General features: G+C 38.7%; 2 protein-coding genes across 3 annotated transcripts; one reads left to right on the top strand and one right to left on the bottom strand.

Moving 5' to 3' along the window:
- Nucleotides 1-401: 401 nt before the first annotated feature.
- LOC111450461 (60S ribosomal protein L38) lies at nucleotides 402-1,690 on the top strand. Its single transcript, XM_023090618.1, has 3 exons — nucleotides 402-535; nucleotides 1,102-1,285; nucleotides 1,384-1,690. Exons 1-3 carry the CDS (start codon nucleotides 533-535, stop codon nucleotides 1,404-1,406), a joined length of 210 nt encoding a protein of 69 aa, XP_022946386.1. The 5' UTR covers nucleotides 402-532; the 3' UTR covers nucleotides 1,407-1,690.
- Nucleotides 1,691-4,273: 2,583 nt separating this feature from the next.
- Nucleotides 4,274-5,633, bottom strand: LOC111450460 (60S ribosomal protein L38). Of its 2 annotated transcripts, XM_023090617.1 has the most exons (3): nucleotides 5,504-5,633; nucleotides 4,692-4,875; nucleotides 4,274-4,592 (listed from the first exon to the last, which is right to left on the bottom strand). In XM_023090617.1, the coding sequence occupies exons 1-3, from the start codon at nucleotides 5,504-5,506 to the stop codon at nucleotides 4,570-4,572; spliced, it is 210 nt and encodes a 69-aa protein (XP_022946385.1). In that variant the 5' UTR covers nucleotides 5,507-5,633; the 3' UTR covers nucleotides 4,274-4,569. The 2 variants fall into 2 exon arrangements, with proteins under 2 accessions (XP_022946385.1, XP_022946384.1); XM_023090616.1 differs by lacking the exon at nucleotides 5,504-5,633 and having other exon boundaries at nucleotides 4,692-4,902.
- Nucleotides 5,634-23,154: the final 17,521 nt, after the last annotated feature.

Raw genomic sequence — 23,154 nt, forward strand, 5'->3', positions numbered from 1 at the left:
AATATATATATATATATATATATATATATATATATCTTAAATTTTAGGTTGAGTTTATTTAGCCATCAATGTCAACAATTATTCTAAATAAATGAACTGTATTAATGAAGTTTTATAAACTTTTAAACTTTTAATGGTAGATAAATAATATAATAATCAAATTAAATAATAAATTATATATGTTATGTTTTAACGCTACTCTAAATAACCTAAAAAGATACCATTTATTAAAATTTAATGTTTGCAAATTATTGGTTGGTGTAATTAAGCCCAATTCTTCTAATATTTGCGGCCCAACAACATAAGAACAATTACGGCCCAACAACATAAGAACAATTACGGCCCAACAACATAAGAACAATTACGGCCCAACAACATAAGAACAATTACGGCCCATCCGATCCTTTTCCAGAAAACCCTAAAAAAGCTTACCAGTTACCACCCTCTCCCTCTCTTGTTTATTCGCTTCTCTCATATCCTCAGTTGCCACCGCCGTTCGCATCACATTTCTTCTGCTCACGACTCCTACCAGATGGTACTTCTTTTATTACCACAATTCTCTGCTCTGTATTTTAATGGCGCTTTTTTTTATCACTCTTGAAATTTCTGTTGAATCCACTTCCTCTGGTGCTTTGTTGTTGCTGATTTGTGTTGGGCGTCATGGCCGAGTTTTGGTTCTACATAATTAACAACTTGTTTTACTCATTCATGCTAGTGATCTCTAAATGTTTGGCAATCTGCTGAGTTTATTTTTAGATTACTTTTCGAATGTTAAAGATCTCCAGCAGTTGTGGTGAGTTTGTACTAGGATTTTAGTCTTCAACTTGTTGAATAATGAACTGAGATTCGAGTGATGGTAAGAATGTGGATGAGATTGCTCGATTCAAGTGTGTGTGGGAAAGCCTTTTGTGATACATTACTGAATCATTTTGTCCGAGTAGTTCTATTCCATGCCATCTATGGCATGTTTGTTATAATAGTGTAGTAGTTGATTGAATACCTGAACTGAGTTGGATTTGTATGTTTGGAGTTGTTATTGGAGATAAAAGAGCTGATTTTGGGTATGTATGTATGTATATGTATGTGTTGTTGGATGGACAGCCGAAGCAAATCCATGAGATAAAGGACTTCCTTCTGACTGCAAGAAGGAAGGATGCGCGGTCAGTTAAAATCAAGAGGAGCAAGGATGTGGTGAAGTTTAAGGTTCGTTGCTCAAAGTACCTTTACACGCTCTGCGTCTTCGACTCTGAGAAGGCAGATAAATTGAAGCAGTCTCTTCCACCAGGTATTCATTTCATTCTTTTAAGCTCTTTTCAAATATGTTATGTTGTTGAAGCCTTTTATTTAATTTTATATACATACTTTTGGTTTAAACTGTTGTAGGTTTGAGTGTGCAAGATCTTTGAACAAAGTAGTGTTTGTGGTTGTGGGTGATCTTTCTTTGCACAAAATCAATCAGGAGGCTGAAGAGAAAAACGTTTGCCAGTATTCCGTCTATTACTTATTTATTTTCAAACATTGAATGAATGTCTTGTTGATTTTTATAGGGACTGGCTGGTGTTCTTGGTATAAATAGGACTTAACAGTGTTTCTTTAATTCTATGAACCTTTTCAAAATTTTCAACCATCTGAGATTGGTACGTCCTTGATTCCATTCCAAACTTCAATTATCATTAGCCCTCTTTGTTTTTTTTTTTGTTTGTTTGCCCTTTCTATTCAAAAGTTTAGTTTACTTTGACATTTTTGGTCAGGGGGATCTACATGGTTGAGGGCTTTTTATTTTTATTTTTTATTTTTTTATGTTTTTGGACAATACTGAATTTTCACAACCCAAACCCAACCCAACCCTCTGTTCTTGGGTTGAGTTGGTAAAGAAAATTTATTTTTTTTTATTTATTTACCGTTTGTAATTATTCAATGAAATTTTATAAAATATATTAAAAATCATAAACAAATACTAAAAAAAAAATGTTTTCAACATTACAGTAGAACTATAATAAAACAAATTTTCTACCAATTTTGTTTTGTGTCCACTGTTTTTGGATTATTTTTTTAGGTGTCGGAGTTTTATCATCCAATTTTGTGTTCGTTTTGGGAGGTTTTTTGAAGTTTCGAAGAGCTAAATTAGTATGGAATCACCAACCTATACTAAATGCTGATCCTTTTTAGACCATTTTAGATAAAATTGAATATTTAAAATTACTTATCTTCTACAAAGTTTAAGAAAATTGTAAATGCAAATTCGAAAATAAACATTTTAAAATGAAGAAATAGACTTACTCATTCTATTTAAAATTAGAATTAACATAGTTCTGAAATATGAAGGATGTACCATCAACTACTAAAATGAAAACCAACCCATACTCTACACTACCCTTTCTTGACTTCTATGGTCATTCAAGCATTCACCGACATGTGGAGTACTTAAGGTAGTACGTGACTTGAGTGAGTATTTTAAGAAATATTCGGTATGTCACTATTGGGGTTAGTAATGCAATCACACATAATATGATTGGGAACATATCTTTGAAAACCGTAACATGACCTTAAGCTCTTTTCAATTCCAGGCAAGGTTGGATACATGATACTTCTCCACACATGGGCCACGTGCGCACATACGAGCCCACTGTGTGGGCTCGTATACGTACCCCTTGGGCCTGACTTGGTCTGGCACAATGCATTACATGCACCAGTCGCACAGAAAAGGAAAGGTTCGCATGATATCTTGACGAATATAAATATCAAAGGTACACGTTTATACTAACATAACATAAATGAGGAAGTATCCCGATGCACATGACAAACATATAAGCATGAGTTCCCATGATTTTCATTCATAACATAACATTAATCTCATTTCCTTTCTCCTTTCATCCATGACATATTTCATTTATGCATCGTGCATACATGACAATCATATCAAATAACTTTACAAAGCAATACATAACATGACGTACATAGTAATTCATTTCATTTGCAACATGGTGTAATGAAGACAAACAACATGGTGCATGCAGGAGCCACAAGGGCACACACCATCATACATCATTCAATTATATAACTCCAACCTACTTGCCTAATTAGTTTAAGTTAATGTTACCAATTTATCATTAATTCAACTATATAACTCCAACCTACTTACCTAATTATTTAAGTTAATGTTACCAATTTATCATTAATGAAAATTCGACTTTATCATTCGTTAGACTTCATGCGAACATTAGATTTTTGCATGAGTAAAATCTTAAAATATTTATATATGTTCGTTATAATATTATTTATATATGCGTGTTTTCTTTTTCCTTTTATAACTTACCTTAATAACTTACTATCAAGCAACATCTCTCCTCAGGGTAAATTTACCCGTGCAACAACTTTCAATGAAGACTAAATAATAGCTTCTATAAATGTTCAAAAAGAAGGCAAAAATGGTACATTGTACTACGAACAGACGCATGCAAATTCCTTATAAATGGCATATTCTATGAAATTTCTGTTATTTTCGTAGTTTTTCTTTTCTTTCCAAACTCAATACCAGAGATTGAAGCCGTGAAGAACATTGAGGATATATTGATGACATTTGTCATATCTTAGTTACATTTCAACTGCATGAGAAACCAAAACGTTCCCATTTTTATTGAGAACAAAAAAACAGAACGCACCGAGAAAATTCCCAAACTTGAACTTACAGCAAGAATTATGTTGTCAACTCACGTTTACCAAGAGTGCAAAATAATTTCAACAGAAGGGCTATTGCAGGATAAAAAAAGAAGTGCAGCATCATATCAGCATCAAATAATTTCAAACTATTTGGTTCAGTAGCGCTAACTGGTACTGGGTTTTCTACATTATTGCTTAACTGAATAAAGAACTCATTGCACTCAATAACAATTTTATGGGCTGTTTTATGCTTCTCGCTTCATAGCAGCTAGAACTTGGTAATCTGTTAAAAGTTGTGGGAATACCTTTACCAGGATGTTACTGTAAATTTTCAGCTTTTGCGGGGCCGAAGAGTGCAGACTTCATACCTGCAGCTAACAGATAATATTCAGGTTTATTTGCTCTTTGAATATTTTACTTTCCTCTTTGTATGTATATAAATTCTAGCTTGTTCACATACGAGTAGGAATTGGATGAATTACTTTTCCTGACTCTTTATGTTTGCTTTTCTTTTGTTACATGTGAAGAGTTAACCTTTTTGAATGAACAGATAAAATGATGTTTGGTTGTCTAAATATCAAACAGAGAAGGAACACCTTAATAACATTTTTGCTTGAAGAGAAGGGGCCAAAAAAGAGGGCTAATGAATAATTAAAGTTTGGAATGGAATCAACGACGTACCAATCTCAGACGGTTGAAAATTTGAAAAGGTTCATAGAAAAAAAGAAGCGCTGTAAGTCCTATTAATGCCAAGAACACCAGCAGTCCCTATAAAAATCAAGACATTCATTCATTCAATGATTGAAAAGAAATAGACTGACTACTGCCAAACGTTTTTTTTTTTCTCTTCAGCCTCCTGATTGATTTTGTTCAAAGAATGATCACCCACCACCACCCACACTACCTTGTTCAAAGATCTTGCACACTCAAACCTACAGCAGTTTAAAGCAAAAATATGTATAAAATTAAATAAAAGGCTTCAACAACATAACATATTTGAAAAGAACCTAAAAGAAAGAATGAATGAATACCTGGTGGAAGAGACTGCTTCAATTTATCAGCCTTCTCAGAGTCAAAGACGCAGAGCGTGTAAAGGTACTTTGAGCACCGAACCTTGAACTTCACTACATCTTTGCTCCTCTTTATTTTAACTGACCGCGCATCCTTCCTTCTTGCAGTCAGAAGAAAGTCTTTTATCTCATGGATTTGCTTCGGCTGTCCATCCATACATACATACCCAAAATCAACTCTTTTATCTCCAACAACAACCCCAAACATACATATCCATCTAAGTTCAGGTATTCAATCAACTACTACACTATTATAACAAACATACCATAGATGGCATGGAACAGAACTACTCGGACTAAATGATTCAGTACTGTATCACAAAAGGCTTTCCCAATTGGTTCACAAAGAAGCGTAAAAAGGAAGCAAAGAGATTTAACGATTCGCGCCAAGAAATAGTATACAAAATAACAAGGTCAAAGAACACTTGAATCGAGCACTCTCATCCACATTCTTACCAGCACCCGAATCGCAGTACATTATTCAACAAGTTGAAGACTAAAATCCAACTAAAAACTCACCACAACTGTTAGAGATCTTTAACATTCGAAGAGTATTCTAAAAACAAACTCAACTGATTGTCAAACATTTAGAGATCACTAGCATGAGTAAAATAAGTTGTTAATTGTGTAAAACCAAAACTCGTCCATGATCCCGAACATAAATCAGCAACAACAAAGCACCAGAGCAAGTGGATTCAACAGAAATTTCAAGAGTGATAAAAAAAAGCGCCATTAAAATACAGAGCAGAGAATTGTGGTAATAAAAGAAGTACCATTTGTAGGAGTCGTGAGCAGAAGAAATGTGATGCGAACGGCGCTGGAAAACTGAGGATATGAGAGAAGCGAATAAACAAGAGAGGGAGAGGGTGGTAACTGGTAAGCTTTTTTAGGGTTTTCTGGAAAAGGATCGGATGGGCCGTAAATCTTCTTATGCACGTTGGGCCCCAAATATTATAAGAATTGGGCTTACGTGGATCAACCAATATATTTGCAAAGAAATTGTATGTTTTTAGGTTACTTAAGAGTACGTTGTCCGCTCGGTTGGATTGAGTCGGGTTTGATCATTTTATAGACCCAAGCCATTTTATTTAGAAATAATGTTCGGTAAAGAATAACTCGATCCATCCGAAATCATAAATTTTTTTAACTAGGTTAATTTGGATGGTTCAAATCACTTATTTAATCACTAAATGAAATTCGCTGTGCATGAAATTTTAATGCAACATATTATGGCATGTCAATATTATATATAAAAATTTGTGGCTATTAGACGTGTTGAGTAGCTAAACCAAATGACCATAATACCCCTAAGGTAACTTATTTTTGGTTCATGATTCAAATGACCTTCAAATGTTACAAAACTTTATGAGGCACCTTATTTAGTTGTTTTTAAGGATTATGTTAAGTTTGAGAATCATTGGATCATGTTTGGAGCTTGAACCAAGTTTAGGATGCAAAAATGACCAAAATGCCCCTATGAAATTACTTTTGGTTCGAGACCTAAATGGCCTCCAAATACAATGAAACTTTGTAATATGTTTTATTTTAAGATAATTGATTGGAACATGTTTGGAGGCTAAACTAAGAATTAAGGGTAAAATGGTCAAAATGTCCCTAGAACTCTTTGAGATGTTTCAATGTCTGGACATCTTCTGAATGACTTACCAAGGCCTATTTCTAAGAACATAAATATATATTCAAGATTTCAAGTTGTTGAGAGAAAATTTGGAACCTAAACCCAATTAAGGCCTAAAGAGAGCTTGAAGGAAAATGCCTCAACTAACTCTTGCTCACTATCCCAACCCTTTTAGAATTTTCTAAATAACACATTATAACTTCATGACATTTTAAATGATTCATGCATGTTGGGATCGGTTCATAAGTTATGTGGAGCTCAAGAATGTATGTCTCAAGAAATTAAGAACCTTAGAAATTTATAAAATACTTTAAGATCGAGAACTAAGGGAAAATATCACACAAGCTCTACATCCACTACGATGCAGAATACTAGGTACCATTAAAAAACATAGACCTAGGTTCTTAGACTCATAAACTTCTAGACCTCCCACGGTACAACATGTTCATAACTCAGAGTACATACCTTGGAACGTAATAAGTCTTAGATGTAGATTTTCAGACTATGCTGCTTGGAACGTAAGAAGCCTTGAGCATAGGTATTCAAACTATACTTCTTGGTACATAGGAAGTCTTGGGTGTAGGTTTTCATACCGTATAGCAGGGAACACATGAAGCCTTGGATGTGGGTTTATACTACATCGTTTGGAACCCAATAAGCCTTAGATATAGGTTTTTAGACTACGCTACTTGGAACGTAAGAAGTTGTAACGATCGGTCTTCGACGCATCGAATCACGGGTTGCCACGTGGACTCAAGAGTAAAAACCTTTCAATACTTTAGTTGTTTGAACAAGGGACTAAAAGTTAAAAGTTGCCACATATACATTTCAAAAATCGAAAAATACTACAAAACGCATAACGAGAATTTGCGGAGTCACATCAAAAGGAAACGGTTGCAAAATATCGCGTGTTTTTCCAAAAACATCAAAATCATAACCAAACGACATGGGAGGAGAGGACTCAATCTATGGGCCCCTTCTGCAACTGCACAACTCCACACGTTCCCGCCACCAACCCGGATCTACTTTTCACCTAAAAAATAGAAACAACACGAAATGAGTATATACAAATTCTCAGTAAGCAACCTGCTCGTAAGCTCTTGTTGAACTTAGCCCTATTCACGGAATCTTAAACTTTGTGCTTGAATAGTTGCTAGTCAGAGACCTAGTGGTGTCTGGCAACGTCTAACTGTTCCTAAGATCAGCCACTACCTGCCACTATGGCTCGCTAGGCCGGATCAGTAACTACCTGTCTTACGCCCTTGTCGGCTCAGATAAGTAAAACTACCTGTCTTAGGAACAGTAACTACCTGTCACTATGTCGCTCGGCTGGATCAGTAAAAAGGCCATGGCTCGTCCCACTAAGAACCTTTGATGGGTTACCACGGTAATATACTATGATTACCCTCAATCCCTTGTGGGTGACTACTAAAACGGTACACTGTCGCCTACATGATTCATAACTTATGATAACTAGCACATAATAAATGGTCCAACTCACAAAGGGCACAATGGGCTACCCAAGCCCCACGCCCAATGCCTAACAAAGAATCACGGCAACAACACGTCACCATACTAAATCACGTAATAACCATCTAGCTTAACCTAAAAACATACCAGTCCAAACGCCTATTAGAAATTTCACATTCATGCCAACGAAACTATATAACCATAACGACAATCAAAGTATAACTAAACACATTATCGAAGTACCACCTCCATGAACTAAAGTTATCCATCCCTAAATACGGTACTAAATTATTTGCCCATAAACCCAAACCGACGCCTACAAGCAATTACTTAAAAATTCGCTCCAGATGGTTACTTACCTAATCGTAGACTTTCCGAAACTTTATCGAGTCTTCAAGTGCCCACTCGACTAAGCTAATTGGAATTTTCCTATAAATAAGGCATTATGGAATGTGTGAGTAGAATAAAGATGAATCAAATGGTGTGAAATGAAAAGAAAAATTCAGGTAGGTTTTCGGTTCTGTACAGGTGGGTCGGGTCAGTCCAACGGGTTGGGTCAGGCTGTGCCCCATGATTTTCGGCCTCTTCTTCCCACCTTTTTCTTGATCTTTCTTTCCTCTCAACACCCCATGTCTTCTTCTTCACGAGGACTCATCAACTTCCCTCAACCGTAACCTAGGTACACCGACCCAGTGAAACATATTAGGGTTTTTGGAAAGGAGCAACGAAAATCACACCACTAGAGCTTACCATCAGCGTTCTCCCTGTTAGATAAAACCTGAGGTTTTCCTTATTTAGATTTACACGTTTTCATTAGTTGATTGAATACCTTCGTTTGACCATTTGACGAACACGTCGAATGTATTACCAAATTTTTAGATGGCAGTTTTGTAAGAAGTGCCACAGATTTAGTTGGTCACTCTCCAGCCATTTTTAGGATAAGTTAGATATTTAAATAGGTAAATCGGTTTAGAAGAGATCATCACCTCATTTTAAGCAAAAGTCTTCGGCAATTCTCTCTGTTATTTTTAGCATTTTTATTTTCTTCCAACAACTTCCCGTCAAACGATTTCTTCTCACCCGATTTTACTTGCCGATTATCGAAAAACAACAAGTGGTATCAGAGCCCGATTGAAGCCATTGGTGGTATATCATTGCGGAGGAGGCAACCTTATCAACAGTCAAGTTGCAGACATGCGCGGGAAAGAGGCGGATCAAAAAGAAGGGCCAATCCATCCAATGCTCGTACTGTGGGAAGAGAGGTCACCTGAGCAAGAATGCTGCGTAACGTCGAGTAGCGGAAGAAAAATACCGTTTTAGCTGTCGACAGCCATGAAAATCTCGGAGACATGCGCGGGAAAGAGGCGGATCAAAAAGGAGGGCCAAGAGGATGTGTGTGGGTTCATTGAGAATCCAATATCGAGCAGCGGAAGAAAAATACCATTTCAGCTGTCGACAAGGAGAGTGTGCTCGTATTGTGGGAAGAGAAGTCACCTGAGCAAGAATTGCTAGAACAAGGAGGTGGTCAAGGAGGACGTGTGTGGGTTCATTGAGAATCCAATATCGAGCAGTGTGTAACGTCGAGCAGTGGAAGAAAAATACCGTTTCAGCTGTCGACAAGGAGGGTCGTCTAGGCGTTCGATGTATGTATATTTGTCATCTTCTGGCACCCCAAAAAGAGGTTCTTCCTGCCTTAGTAAGTTCGAAATTCGGCTGTTCGTTCTTTCTTTCTTGATATCTAATAGCTTAGAACCAATGAACCTTAACTCTGGGAACCCTGCTCTTGATTCTGCACACCTTGTTCTTTAGGTATTTCTTGTTGTTTCGTGTTTTCTTCAGCCATTAGACTTCTTCCCCTAAATTCAAGATTCACTGAGCGTCGAACCCGAGTAAGAGCTCCAACTGTGCATAAAAAAGGTACCGACTGGGGAGCCAATTCAACTGAAGGAGGAGCGGGTGTTCGCTCAAATCGATGAAAGAGGCGAGCAGCATGAGCACTGGCGATGGGTCCTCGACACGGGGCAACAAACCATATGATCGGGGCAGGGCACGACACCATCCTGTTAGTCGGCAAGGGAGGCAAACACCATAAGCTGACCGGCGTCTACTTCATCCCGAGGCTCAAGGCTAATATTGTGAGCCTGGGTCAACTCGATAAGGCCAGCTGCCACATTTCCATCAAGCACGGGCTACTTAGGATCTGCGATGATCGACGACAATTGCTCATGCAAGTTTGGTGCACGGAAAACCGCCTTTACATCCTAGAGTTGGAGATAGAGCAACCAGCCAACCTCTCGGCTAGGTACCGGAGGATGGAAGACCTATTAAGAAGAGGTAAACCACCTGGACTAGAGGCGCGCCAGCTCGAAGAAGAGGTGGCCGAACAAGACGTGGAGTCTGGAGGACATGCCGCCAGGGACACCGAGCCACCCAGGTACCGGAGGATGGAAGACCTATTAGGAAGAGGTAAACCACCTGGACTAGCGACGCGCCAGCTCAAAGAAGAGGTGGCCGAATAAGACGTGGAGTCTGGAGGACATGCCTCAGGGACACCGAGCCGGCCAGGTACTGGAGGATGGAAGACCTATTAGGAAGAGGTAAACCACCTGGACTGGCGGCGCGCCAGCTCGAAGAAGAGGTGGCCGAATAAGACGTGGAGTCTGGAGGACATGCCTCAGGGACACCGAGCCGGCCAGGTACCGGAGGATGGAAGACCTATTAGGAAGAGGTAAACCACCTGGACTGGCGGCGCGCCAGCTCGAAGAAGAGGTGGCCGAACAAGACGTGGAGTCTGGAGGACATGCCGCCAGGGACACCGAGCCGCCCAGGTACCGGAGGATGGAAGACCTATTAGGAAGAGGTAAACCACCTGGACTAGCGACGCGCCAGCTCGAAGAAGAGGTGGCCGAATAAGACGTGGAGTCTAGAGGACATGCCTCAGGGACACCGAGCCGGCCATGTACCGGAGGATGGAAGACCTATTAGGAAGAGGTAAACCACTTGGACTGGCGGCGCGCCAGCTCGAAGAAGAGATGGCCGAACAAGACGTGGAGTCTGGAGGACATGCTGCCAGGGACACCGAGCCGCCCAGGTACCGGAGGATGGAAGACCTATTAGGAAGAGGTAAACCACCTGGACTAGCGGCACGCCAGCTCGAAGAAGAGGTGGCCGAACAAGATATGGAGTCTGGAGGACATGCCTCAGGGACACCGAGCCGGCCAGGTACCGGAGGATGGAAGACCTATTAGGAAGAGGTAAACCACCGGGACTGGCGGCGCGCCAACTCGAAGAAGAGGTGGCCGAACAAGACGTGGAGTCTGGAGGACATGCCGCCAGGGACACCGAGCCATATAGGGCTCAAATCGGAGTTCAAACAAAATAAGGTTGAAGATAAAACCTGAGGTTTTCCTTATTTAGATTTACACGTTTTCATTAATTGATTGAATACCTTTGTTTGACCATTTGAAACCTTATTTAGATTTACACGTTTTCATTAGTTGATTGAATACCTTCGTTTGACCATTTGACGAACAGGTCGAATGTATTACCAAATTTTTAGATGGCAATTTTGTAGGAAGTGGCACAAATTTAGTTGGCCACTCTCAGCCATTTTTAGGATAAGTAATCAATTCTCTTTCTGTTATTTTTGGCATTTTTATTTTCTTCCAACAACTTCCCATCAAACGATTTCCTCTCACCAGATTTCACTTGCTGATTATCGAAAAAGAACACTCCCTTTCTCAACCGTTCGGCCCCACCGTACTTGGCCCTCATCTCGCTCTCTAACTGCCAGGTTGCTTCCTCAATGCGATGGGTATTCCATACCACCTTGACAAGTGATATCTCCTTGTTTCTAAGCTTTTTTTGTGGCTACAATCCCTCAAAGGAAGATTTGCATACTCAATTACATGAGAAGGATCTGGGGTGTACCTACGCAACATAGACACGTGGAATACGTTGTGAACAATAGCTAGAGTAGGAGGCAAGGCTAGTTGGTACGCCACAGGACCAACTCTCTCCAGGACATCGAAAGGACCGATAAATCTTGGGCTCAGCTTGTCCTTCTTCCTAAACCTCATTACCCCTCTCATGGGTGCCACTCTTAAGGATGTGATCACTAATGACAAATTCTATAGCTTTGCGTCGCGTGTCTGCATAACTTTTTTGTTGGCTCTGTGCAGTCTGAATTCGTACTCTGATCTTTTGCGCTGCTGCATTCGTTTGTTGGACTAATTTTGGCCCTAATAGTTGTCGCTTTCCCACTTCTTCCCAAAAAGTTGGAGACCGACATCTTCGCTCATTCAAGGCCTCAAAAGGTGTCATCTGTATGGTCATCTGGTAACTATTATTATATGAAAATTCTATAAGGTGCAGGTATTCGTCCCAACCATAGGCAAAGTCAATCACGCATGCTTGTAACATGTCTTCTAGGACCTGATTCAGCCACTCGGTTTGGCTGTCAGTTTGAGGGTGGAACGCTCTACTGAATCTGAGTTAGGTCTCCATTGCTTTTTGCAAACTTTTCCAAATGTTGGAGGTAAAATATGAATCTCTATCTGACACAATAGAGACTGGAATCTCATGCAATCTGACAATTTGTTCCAAATATAACTTTGCCTATTTATCCCCTGTGTAAGTAGCCTTACCTGGGATAAAGTGGGCAGATTTCGTCAGTCTATGAATAATCACTCACATAACCGTGTATCCCTTCGAGGTCTTGGGTAGTCTGGTTACGAAGTCCATGGCTATATCCTCTCACTTCCACTATGGGATGTCTAGGGGTTGTAGTAAGCCTGAGGGTCTCTATCTAGGGACCTTCACCTGTTGACAAGTGAGACATCTACTAACTTTGAGGGCAACATCTCGCTTCATCCCTGGCCACCAATAACACTTCTTCAGGTCATGATACATCTTGGTATTACTAGGGTGTACTGAATACAGAGATTCATGTACTTCAGTCAGGAGGTCTTCTTTGATCTGTCCATCTACAGGGACACATAGTCGCCCCTGCCATAGTAATCCTCCTTCGGAAGACATAGTAAATCCTTCCTCCCTCTCTACCTCATCCTGTTAGCAAATCAAGTACAAGCGAGGGTCATTGCACTGAGCATTTATGATTCGCTGCCTAAGATCTGGCTGGACCCTAAGTTGACTCAATCTTCCTATTGCACCTCTTGCCATTACTTCTATTCTAGCTTTTGTCATATCCTCCTGCAACGTATACTCCCTTGTAATTAACGCCGAAGAGTGAGCGGTCTTTCTACTCAGAGCGTCAGCTACGTTGTTAGCTTTACCTGGGTGAAACATTATTTCAAGGTTATAGTCCTTGACCAACTCCAACCAGTGCCTTTGTCTCATGTTGAGTTTCTTTTGAGTGAAGAAGTATTTCAGGCTCTTGTGATCGGTGAAAATTTGTATATGCTCTCTGTATAGGGAGTGTTTTCATATCTTAAAAGCAAATACTATAGCGGCAAACTCCATGTCCTGCGTCGGGTAGTTTCTCTCGTAATCCTTTACCATTCTACAAACTCCATTTCTGTCTCGAAGCATTGGCTACGACTTTGCCATTCTGCATCAGGACACAATCTATGCCTTTTCCTGACGCATCACTATAGACCACAAAATTGTCTGAGCTATCTGGTACTACAAGTATCGGCGCTGTAACCAGTTTGTGCTTGAGTTTCTTGAAACTTTGCTCACATGCACTATCCCATAGAACATCTTTTCTTTCCTCGTTAGTTGTGTGCGACTGGCGTTGGAGAAATCCTGAATAAATCTTCTATAGTATCCAGCTAAACCTAAGAAGCTCCTCACTTTGGTTGCTGAGGTAGGTCGGGGTCAATCTATAATTATCTCGACTTTGGTTGGATCCACTGATATGCCCTTTCCGGACACAACATGCCCCAAGAAGGTCACTTCTTGTAACCAGAATTCACACTTGAAAAACTTGGCATAAAGTCGATATGCCCTTAGCCTTGACAACACTTGACGTAAATGCACTTCATGCTCCCCGCCAGTCTTGGAGTATACTAATATGTCATCAATGAATACTATGACAAACGTATCCAGGAAGTCCTTAAACACACTATTCATAAGGTCCATGAACGTTGTTGGGGCATTCGTCAAGCCAAAAGACATCACAATGAACTCATAATGATCATATCGACACCTGAAAGCCGTCTTGGGGATGTCGTCATCCTTGATCCTCAACTGGTGGTACCCTGATCGCAGATCAATCTTCGAAAATACTGATGCACCTTGTAGTTGGTCAAACAGATCATCAATGTGAGGCAATGGGTATTTGTTTTTTATTGTTACTTTATTCAATGTTCAGTAGTCAATGCACAATCTCAAGATCCCGTCTTTCTTCTTGACAAACAGTATTGGGCCCTCCATGGCGACACACTGGGCCTTCTAAAACCTCGATCTTCTAGATCTTGTAACTGCTCTTTAAGTTCTTTTAACTCGGCAGGAGACATCCTGTACAGTGCCTTGGATATTGAGGTGGTACCTGGCTCCAGCTCAATTGCAAAGTCTTTGTCCCTGATTGGCAGTAACCCCGACAGCTCTTCTGGAAACACATCCACGAACTCCTGTACGACAGGCACATTTATCACACTGCTTGTACCCCGCCTCATGTCTGATACGCTTGCCAACTAAGCCCAAGCTCCTCGATCAACTAACTTTCTTATTTTTAGAGTAGAGATAATCCTTGGGTTGTTTTGAGAATCCACACCCTTAAACTTAAAGCTTTGTCCGTTAGGTGGCCTAAGGATTACCTCTCTAGCCCTGAAATCGATAATTACGTGGTTCTCGATCAGCCAGTCCTTGTCGAGGACACGTCGAAATCACTCATGTCAAGAACAATTAACACTACCTTCAAAGGTTACCCTGCTATTACTATTTGACTTGCTCGCACTCTCTCATCAGTTACTAAAATTTTCTCTAACGGCATAGACACCGACAATCGGTAACCTAAGGGCTCTAGTCCTAACCGTGCGTATCTTACAAAGGTACTAGATGTGAACGAGTGTGTGGACCCAGAGTCAAACAATACAAAAGCATGAAAGCCAATTACTAGTAAGGTACCTGTCACCACGGTGTCCATGTTATGTGCTCCTTTCCCGATAGTTGCCCTAGCAGTACCACGATTTTGCACCATGCCCCCTCTGCCTCCTTGGCGTGACCCTAATGCTCTATTCTCCTCTTGACGCCTCCTATGAGGGCCATCAACTTTCTTATTGCCGCTCTTACCGCAATGAAATCATGCATCAAAACCTGCCCTGTGTCACAATCTGCAATACGATTGTGCCCCAAGTAAGTCTCAAAGATGATGACTAAGTTAAGTGGGGGAGAATATCACAACCATACTATGAAGAGAGTAGGTTGTGACCTTCACGTCGTGACAAGCAAAGCGGCATCCCTCAAGAGACGCCCATCTGGCCACATGTGGGCCAATATAGAAGAGTGTCATAATGCGATCGAGGAGGACAGTGCATCATCCAACACACCACCACACGAAGTGGACATTGAAGACAAGTTGAGACATAAGCAAGATAGAGACAACGAATAGACAAGAGGGGCAAAGATAGGCTTGTTGAAGGGTCTCAACAGTTAACGGCATTATAAAGTGAGAGTGATTTTCTTCATGGTCCGATCTTATGCAATACTCATCGCATAGGACGCCCCTACTCACATGTCTCCACATGTACAATTTAGTTATCACATTGTTTGTATCATATACAAGAGTGGGCCGCATCCATAATGTCTCCAGAACAAGATACTCAACCTTATCTCTATACTATAGATCATTTTGACTATATACTTGAACTTGATCCACTCTTATGTCTCTACATATAGTTCAAGTAATCATACTATAGCTAGAGTGTTCTTAGTTTGTTGGATTTAGATTAATGATCGTAAAGTCCACTTTATTCAATAACAATCTTTACTGAATAAACATCAATAATAATTTTATTGAAAACAGAATATGTTTTTGTTTACAAACTATGAGTTTTAGGACATAAAACCCAACAAACTCCCACTTGGACTAAAACTCTAGTGGGGTTTTATAATGTTGAGTAGAGAGAAAGACATAAATACAATGAACTAGGGCATCACATACCCATGCATTTTCTCCCACTTACTCTAGATTACATAACTCGTAGTCCTAGACTCACAAGGTGCCCTTCAAACACTTTAGCCGTGAGGGACTTTGTAAATGGACCAACAATGTTCTGCTTTGAAGCTATCTGTGTGATGATCACATCTCCTCATTACACAGTCTTCCTTATGAGATGATATTTGCGCTCAATATGTTTTCCTCGCTTATGGCTTCTTGGTTCTTTAGAATTTGCAACTGCTCCACTGTTATCACAATAAAGAGTGAAAGGCAGATACATATTTGGAATGACTTCCAAATCAGTTAAGAACTTCCTAAGCCATACTGATTCTTTCGCTGCTTCACAAGCAGCAACATACTTAGCCTCCATGGTGGAATCAGCAATGCAACCTTGCTTTATGCTTCTCCATATTATTGTTCCTCTGTTTAGAGTGAAGACAGATCCTGATGTTGGTTTCCTCGACTCTACATCGGTCTGAAAATCTGAGTCAGTGTACCCTATAAGGATCAAATCCTTAGTGCCATACATTAGCATATAATATCTCGTTCTCCTAAGATACTTGAGAATATTCTTAACGATAGTCCAATAAGCACGTCCCGGATTGAACTGATATTTGCTGACAATTCCCACAACATAGCATATGTCGGTTCAGTACATAGCATGACATACATCAGACTACCGACTGCTGATGCATAGGGAATATGTCTCATATCCTCAACTTCTTTAGGTGTCTTAGGACTTTGTTCTTTCGACAAATGAACTTCGTGCCTGAAAGGTAATAATCCTTTTTTTGAGTCCTGCATCTTATATCGAACCAACATTTTTGTCAATGTACGACTCCTGAGACAATGCTAGTGTTTTGTTATTGTGATTTCGAACAATTTGGATTCCAAGAACAAACTGAGCCTCTCCCAAATCTTCATTTGGAATTGTGTTGCTAGCCAATGTTTAATGTCAGTCAGAAACCCCACATCATTCCCAATGGGTAGGATATTGTCAACGTACAACACTAGGAAAACTACTGTAGAGTTGACTATATTCTTGTAAACACAAGATTCGTCAACATTTTGTTTAAAGCCATAAGATTTGATCGCAGTATCAAACCTTATATTCCAAGATCGAGATGCTTGCTTCAACCCATAAATGGATCTTTTAAGCTTGCAAATCTTTTGCTCGTGATCCTGTTCAATGAACCCCCCTGGTTGAGCCATATAGTACTCTCCTCAAGATTTCCCTTTAGAAAGGTTGTCTTAATATCCATTTGCCAAATTTCATAATCATAAAATGTGACAATGGACAAGAGTATTCTAATCAATTTAAGCATAGCAACAAGAGAGAAGGTTTCTCCATAGTCCACCCCCTCTCTTTGGGTATAACCCTTTGCTACAAGTCGAGCTTTAAAGGTCTGGTACCTTTCTGACTTGGTCTTGTTTCCTCTTGTAGATCCATTTGCATCCAATAAGTTTTACCCCATCTGGTTGATCTACAAGTTCCCAGACTTAATTGAAGTACATTGACTCCATTTCAAGATTCATGGCTTTGATCCACTGATCTCTATCTTTATTATTCATTGCTTTTTTATAGGTCAATGGATCCTCAACGCTATCATCAGATATGATGACCTGTGTTTCTGCCAAACCCAAGTAACGATGGGTTGAGTTATAACCCTCCCACTACGTCGAGGCACTCTCAACTCTTGAGAATAATGTGATTGACTAGAAGTGCCAGCTCCATCAACAACTCTTGTTGAAGGACCAACCTGATTAACAACTCTTTTTGTTTTATCAGTAGCTTCTTTAGAAATCTCACTCAATACTAGTTTGCTACGTGGTTGATGATTTTTTACGTGGTCTTCCTCTAAGAATGTAGCGTTTGTTGATACAAACACTCTATTTTCTTGAGGGTCATAAAACAGACCACTTTTCGTCTCTTTGGGGTATCCTATGAGTAGACATAATTTTGAACGATGTTCTAATTTCTTGAGGATTTGCACCAACACATGTGCTGGCTATCTCCAAATCCTGAAGTGACGTAAACTACCTTTACGCCCTCTCCATAACTCATAAGGTGTTTCTGAAACACTCTTAGAAGGAACCATGTTCAAAATATATGCAGCAGTCTCCACTGCATATCCCCAAAACGAACCAAGTAATTGAGCAAAACTCATCATAGACCAAACCATGTCTAACACAGTTCTATTTCTCCTTTCTAATACACCGTTCTGTTGAGGCGTACCAGGGGCTGAGAGTTGAGACGTTATTCCATGTTCTATCATATAGTCCTGGAATCTTAAGTCCATATACTCTCTACCTCGATCTGATCGAAGTGTTTTAATAGTTTTTCCCAATAGATTCTCAACCTCAGTCTTATACTCTCTGAACTTTTCAAGAGCTTCGGACTTGTGACGCATTAGGTAAATATAGTCATACCTTGAATAATCATCAATAAAACTGATGAAATATTCATACCCTCCTCGTGCTTTGACATTCATTAGACTACAGAGATCTGTATGCACGAGTTCTAAGATTTCTTTGGCTCTATAACCTTTTTTGGACAAAAGTCGTTTAGTCATTTTACCCTCAAGACAGGACTCACATGGAGGTAAAGAGTTATCTTCTAACTGATTTAGAAGTCCCCTTTTAACCAATCTCCCAATCCTATTGAGATTAATGTGGCCTAGTCTTAAGTGTCAAAGATAGGTATTAGGAGAAATCTTTTGTCATTTATTTTGAGTTTCAGCTGTTTTAAACATCACGGTATTTAAAATAGCTTTTGTTTCGCTCGATTTCAACATATATAAGTTGTTTTCTAGTTTTGCAGAACAAATATGAATACCTCTTTTGCAAATGAACACTTCATTGATTTCAAAAGATACTTTATACAATTGTTCTAATAAACAAGAGATAGATATTAGATTTCTTTTTATTCGAGGAACAAAAAGTACATTATCTAATATAATGAATCTATCTCCAAAAACCAACTTTAAATTTCCTACTGATCTTACTAAGATAACTTCTCCTGATTCAACCCTGAGTGTTATCTTGCCTACCGCAAGCATTCTCCAAGAACTAGTTTCCTGAAAAAAAGAACAAATATGATTAAGGGCCCTTGAATCCAGTATCCAAGTTGGGTGATCATACTCTACTAAATATATTTCTACAACTAGTAAATCATATTTACTTTGTTGTGCCTTTTCAGCTTTCTTCTCTACAAGGTATTTTGGGCAGTCACTTTTCCTATGCCTGTTTTCATTACAATGGAAACATTTTCCATTATCTGCATTTTGAACCTTGTGTTTGCAGTCAGTAGGAATCTTATCTTTCCCCTTACCCTTTTTGTCATATCATCCCAAACTATTCGGTTTGCATTTGAGCTGGGGTTTAGGAGACATTCCTCAGTTAAAACAAACCTCAAATCATCATTTGCAAGTATTGTGTTTCGGTTTGATTTTTTTGTTGCGTAATTGTCACCGTTTAATTTCTCAAAAGCGAGTAAATGTACTATTGAGCTTAACATGCTGAGATTTAAAACAAATTCTATTAGTGAATTGACTTAATCCTTTTTTTTAATCCAATCAGATTTAGCAAATATAATAATGTACAAAAAATTATTAATTTGCAACGATACTTTAGTGAGTTAGAGCAATTGCTACCGAGGGGCAATCAATCACTCCTTCACTAGACCAAGACATTCTTGACTGAAACACTTATCCCTGAATAACTCTTATTCCTATAGTGTTTTAGTTATCGCCCCTTTGGTCTAGAATATACTAACTCTTAGTAATTCTTCGTAAGTGTGACCCACTATTTTCAGACCTTAGAGATCGGCCCCAACAATGCTATCGAATGAATAAGCCAAAGTTGGGAATGGACCTAAGAAATCCTATCCATTTCTGGAGTTTGCGTTGTTTCGACTCCCATGTTAAGACCCTCCGAATGGGTAGTTGCTTTAGGGCAACATGCAGGCGAAACATGGGAATCTCACGGTGCAACCTAGTGGTGGAGACCATAGGATGTGTTGATATACTTCATTCTCCCACTTACTATAAATACTTTCTCTATTCACCTTGTTATTGACTCATGCAAATACTTCCGAATGGAGGCCGCTCCCAGGGCGGCACGAGGCCGAGCATGAATCTCACGGTGTGAATTTTCAAGAGAGCGTGAAAAAGAAAACGATGTATCTCATATACCTTTTTCCTCCCACTAAGTATTTTAGACGGTTGGGTATACTTATTACTTAGGTATATTTTGGCTAATTAAATATAACCTAAGTCTAGGTGATTTTTTCAAGTATAACATTTATATTGGATTTTTACCTATGATGTTTAGGTGATTTTTCATTTTTTTTAAACAAATCCTTACATCACTCACGCATGCTCATAAAACTGGGCTAACTAAGCTCAAGTATTGGCTCGATCTCCAGGAAGCAGGTGTTCCGTAAACCGTCAACTTAAGTACCTCCAGCCTTAGACAAGATCGTGCTAGGTGAGCTTTCTTGTAACCATAGTTTTACAAGATTTCGACCTATTTTAACTATTAAAATTGATCGTTTTTTGTTGTTAACCTTAAGTGAGCATGCATTTATCTATGTTATAGATTTTAACATCTATCTCATTTTATGACGTTGAAAATAACCTATAACATGCATCTAACATGCTTTATATAACAATTATATAATCATCTATTCCATGCAATAATATAACAATTTATATCTATCACTCATGGAACCCTAAACATGCATACTATACATTATAACACTTATAACATACTTGTAATGCATGAAACATGTTTAGCCTATGGTAGGATTTTAAATCTATATGACATACTTTATGCATATACATTTTCTATTTAATTAAAACATACATTCATAATGCATAATTAATTAAACACACTAAAGTTGATTGGTTTTGACATTTTAAAGCAAGCAATTAACTAAATTATTACATTAATAATTAAAAATAACTTGAACCGTTGCCGAGGATCACGAACTAGCCGAACCAACCCTTAAAAACGTTGAACCGAACCCCAACTGGCAGAAAAACACCCCAACTGCCTCTTCCATCTTCTTCTTCGGTTCAACTTGCTACCTCTTCCATTTTCGATCAATTACAACCTAAAATGGATTCTAAAGACTCCATAAAAATTACTGACCTTTCTTCACTTATTAAAGCCCATACACATTAGGCCAATTACAATAATTGTATCAAATGACAGCATAAAAAAATGTCAAAACCATATACATCCACTTTAGCAACTAGAAAACTTCATTCATGAAATGGTACCCACCATGCTCAAATTAATATAAATAAAGTGCCTAAAACTTGCTTTGATACCAATTGACGATGTTACTATAACAGTGCGGAAGCAATTTGGATTTTAGGCACTCTAAGTACATCAATTATAGTAAATTAGCTAGCATGTTCAAAAGCATTAAAACTCAATGAGTTTGAATACTAACCTTTTGTAGTTCAAATTCCTTTTTCCTCACGAACCAGTTTCGAACCACCACTAGTGTTTTCACTACTATTCTCCTGCCTTAGAACGGGATTGTGGAATCCGGTGAGTGACTAAACTTGATAGGAATTTAGTATATGTAAAGAGAGAATTTTGAGAGATTTTCTCAAAGTTTTTCAAGAAGAATTTCCATGTACGTTGACCACTCTATTTATAGAATCATATTTGCATGTTGCAAATTTGAGATTACCAAATTTTGACACTCAATATTTCACTAATTCAAGCGTGGATTTTTCCATTAGGTGAAGTCACCATTTTGACTTTCTTTATTTTAATTCAACAATTAATTTAAATAATTAATTTCAAATCAAAATAATATTAAATGATTAATTAAACAATTTAATTAATATTTAACATTAAATCAAATGTCAATCCCAATCAATTCCGGCACATATTGATTATGAATCCTTATTCATAATTAAAATATTTAAATCTTATTTAAATATCTCCAATTCTCTCTTTTTGTTTAATTCATAGTTTAAACAAAATGCGGTTAAATATATCGTATATATTTAGTGTATATTCCCTAATTTGAATTCGAACACTTCGAACTCACTCGTCACGTTGTTCTAAGGTTTAGTCCGATATGAGCTAGCAGGGGGACCTAATGAACCTACAGATCATGTGCTCCAATGATCCGAGATTAACCGGCTAAACTCATTAACCTTGTTAACCAACATTCGTTAACTACTAGGACACTCCACTGTAGCCTAGTAGTTGCACTCCCCTCACTATAGATATATTTCTGTCCATTTGATATAACAATGATTAATAAGTCGATCCTTCACAGGTTGTTCGTAACTAGAGCTGGGTCAATTTACCGTTTTACCTCTAAAGTTACTTCTTGTTTCTTAAGTCCCACTGATCCTCTAATGAACAATTGGTTTGTGGTCTAACCACCAAACCGAATCCCTCTCGAGTCAATGAGAGGGTGGGGCCTCTTGTACAAGACCTAAAGCTAGTACTTAAGGGAACAACCTCTCTACTATCCCTAAAAACGGGTAGGAGTGAATTCCATCTTACACCCTATGTCCCCAGCTATTCACCCAGTCTTACCCCTGAAATGGGAGGCTTATTGAGTCGGCGAACTCGAGCCACTCTCACCCATGCAAATATAAGGATAATTCCGAATAAACAAGAGTTCATAGTTAGCTCAGGATTAAAATCGAGTTACTTATGTCATCGAATGAAAAAATCAGTCTCAACAGTAAATGACATTATAAAGTGAGAGTGATTTTCTTCATGGTCCGATCTTATGCAATACTCATTGCATAGGACGCCTCCACTCACATGTATCCACATGCACAATTTCGTGATCACATTGTTTATATCATATACAAAAATGGGCCGCATCCATAGTGTCTCCAGAACAAGATACTCAGCCTTATCCCTGTACGACTATATACTTGAACTTGATCCACTCTTATGTCTCTACATATAGTTCAAGTAATCATACTATAACCAGAGTGTTCTTAGTTTATTGGATTTAGATTAATGATCATAAAATTCACTTTATTCAATAACAATCTTTACTGAATAAACATCAATAATAACTTTATTGAAAATCGAATATGTTTTTGTTTACAAACTATGAGTTTTAGGACATAAAACCCAATAGATGCGAGTTCAGACTACGTCACTTGGAACGCAACGTAGGCTAAGATTGTATCGCTGGGAAC

This window comes from Cucurbita moschata, unplaced genomic scaffold (assembly GCF_002738365.1).
Source record: "Cucurbita moschata cultivar Rifu unplaced genomic scaffold, Cmos_1.0 Cmo_Scf00012, whole genome shotgun sequence".
Taxonomy (NCBI): Eukaryota; Viridiplantae; Streptophyta; class Magnoliopsida; order Cucurbitales; family Cucurbitaceae; genus Cucurbita; species Cucurbita moschata.

What these genes read in the sequence shown, in the direction of transcription:
- LOC111450461 (XM_023090618.1), top strand. An exon ending in GAAGCAGTCTCTTCCACCAG is followed by an intron (nt 1,286 to 1,383) that starts GTATTCATTTCA and finishes AAACTGTTGTAG; the next exon opens with GTTTGAGTGTGCAAGATCTT.
- LOC111450460 (XM_023090616.1), bottom strand. Translation starts at nt 4,887, where the DNA reads ATGGATGGACAGCCGAAGCAAATCCATGAGATAAAAGACTTTCTTCTG. An exon ending in GAAGCAGTCTCTTCCACCAG is followed by an intron (nt 4,593 to 4,691) that starts GTATTCATTCAT and finishes AAACTGCTGTAG; the next exon opens with GTTTGAGTGTGCAAGATCTT.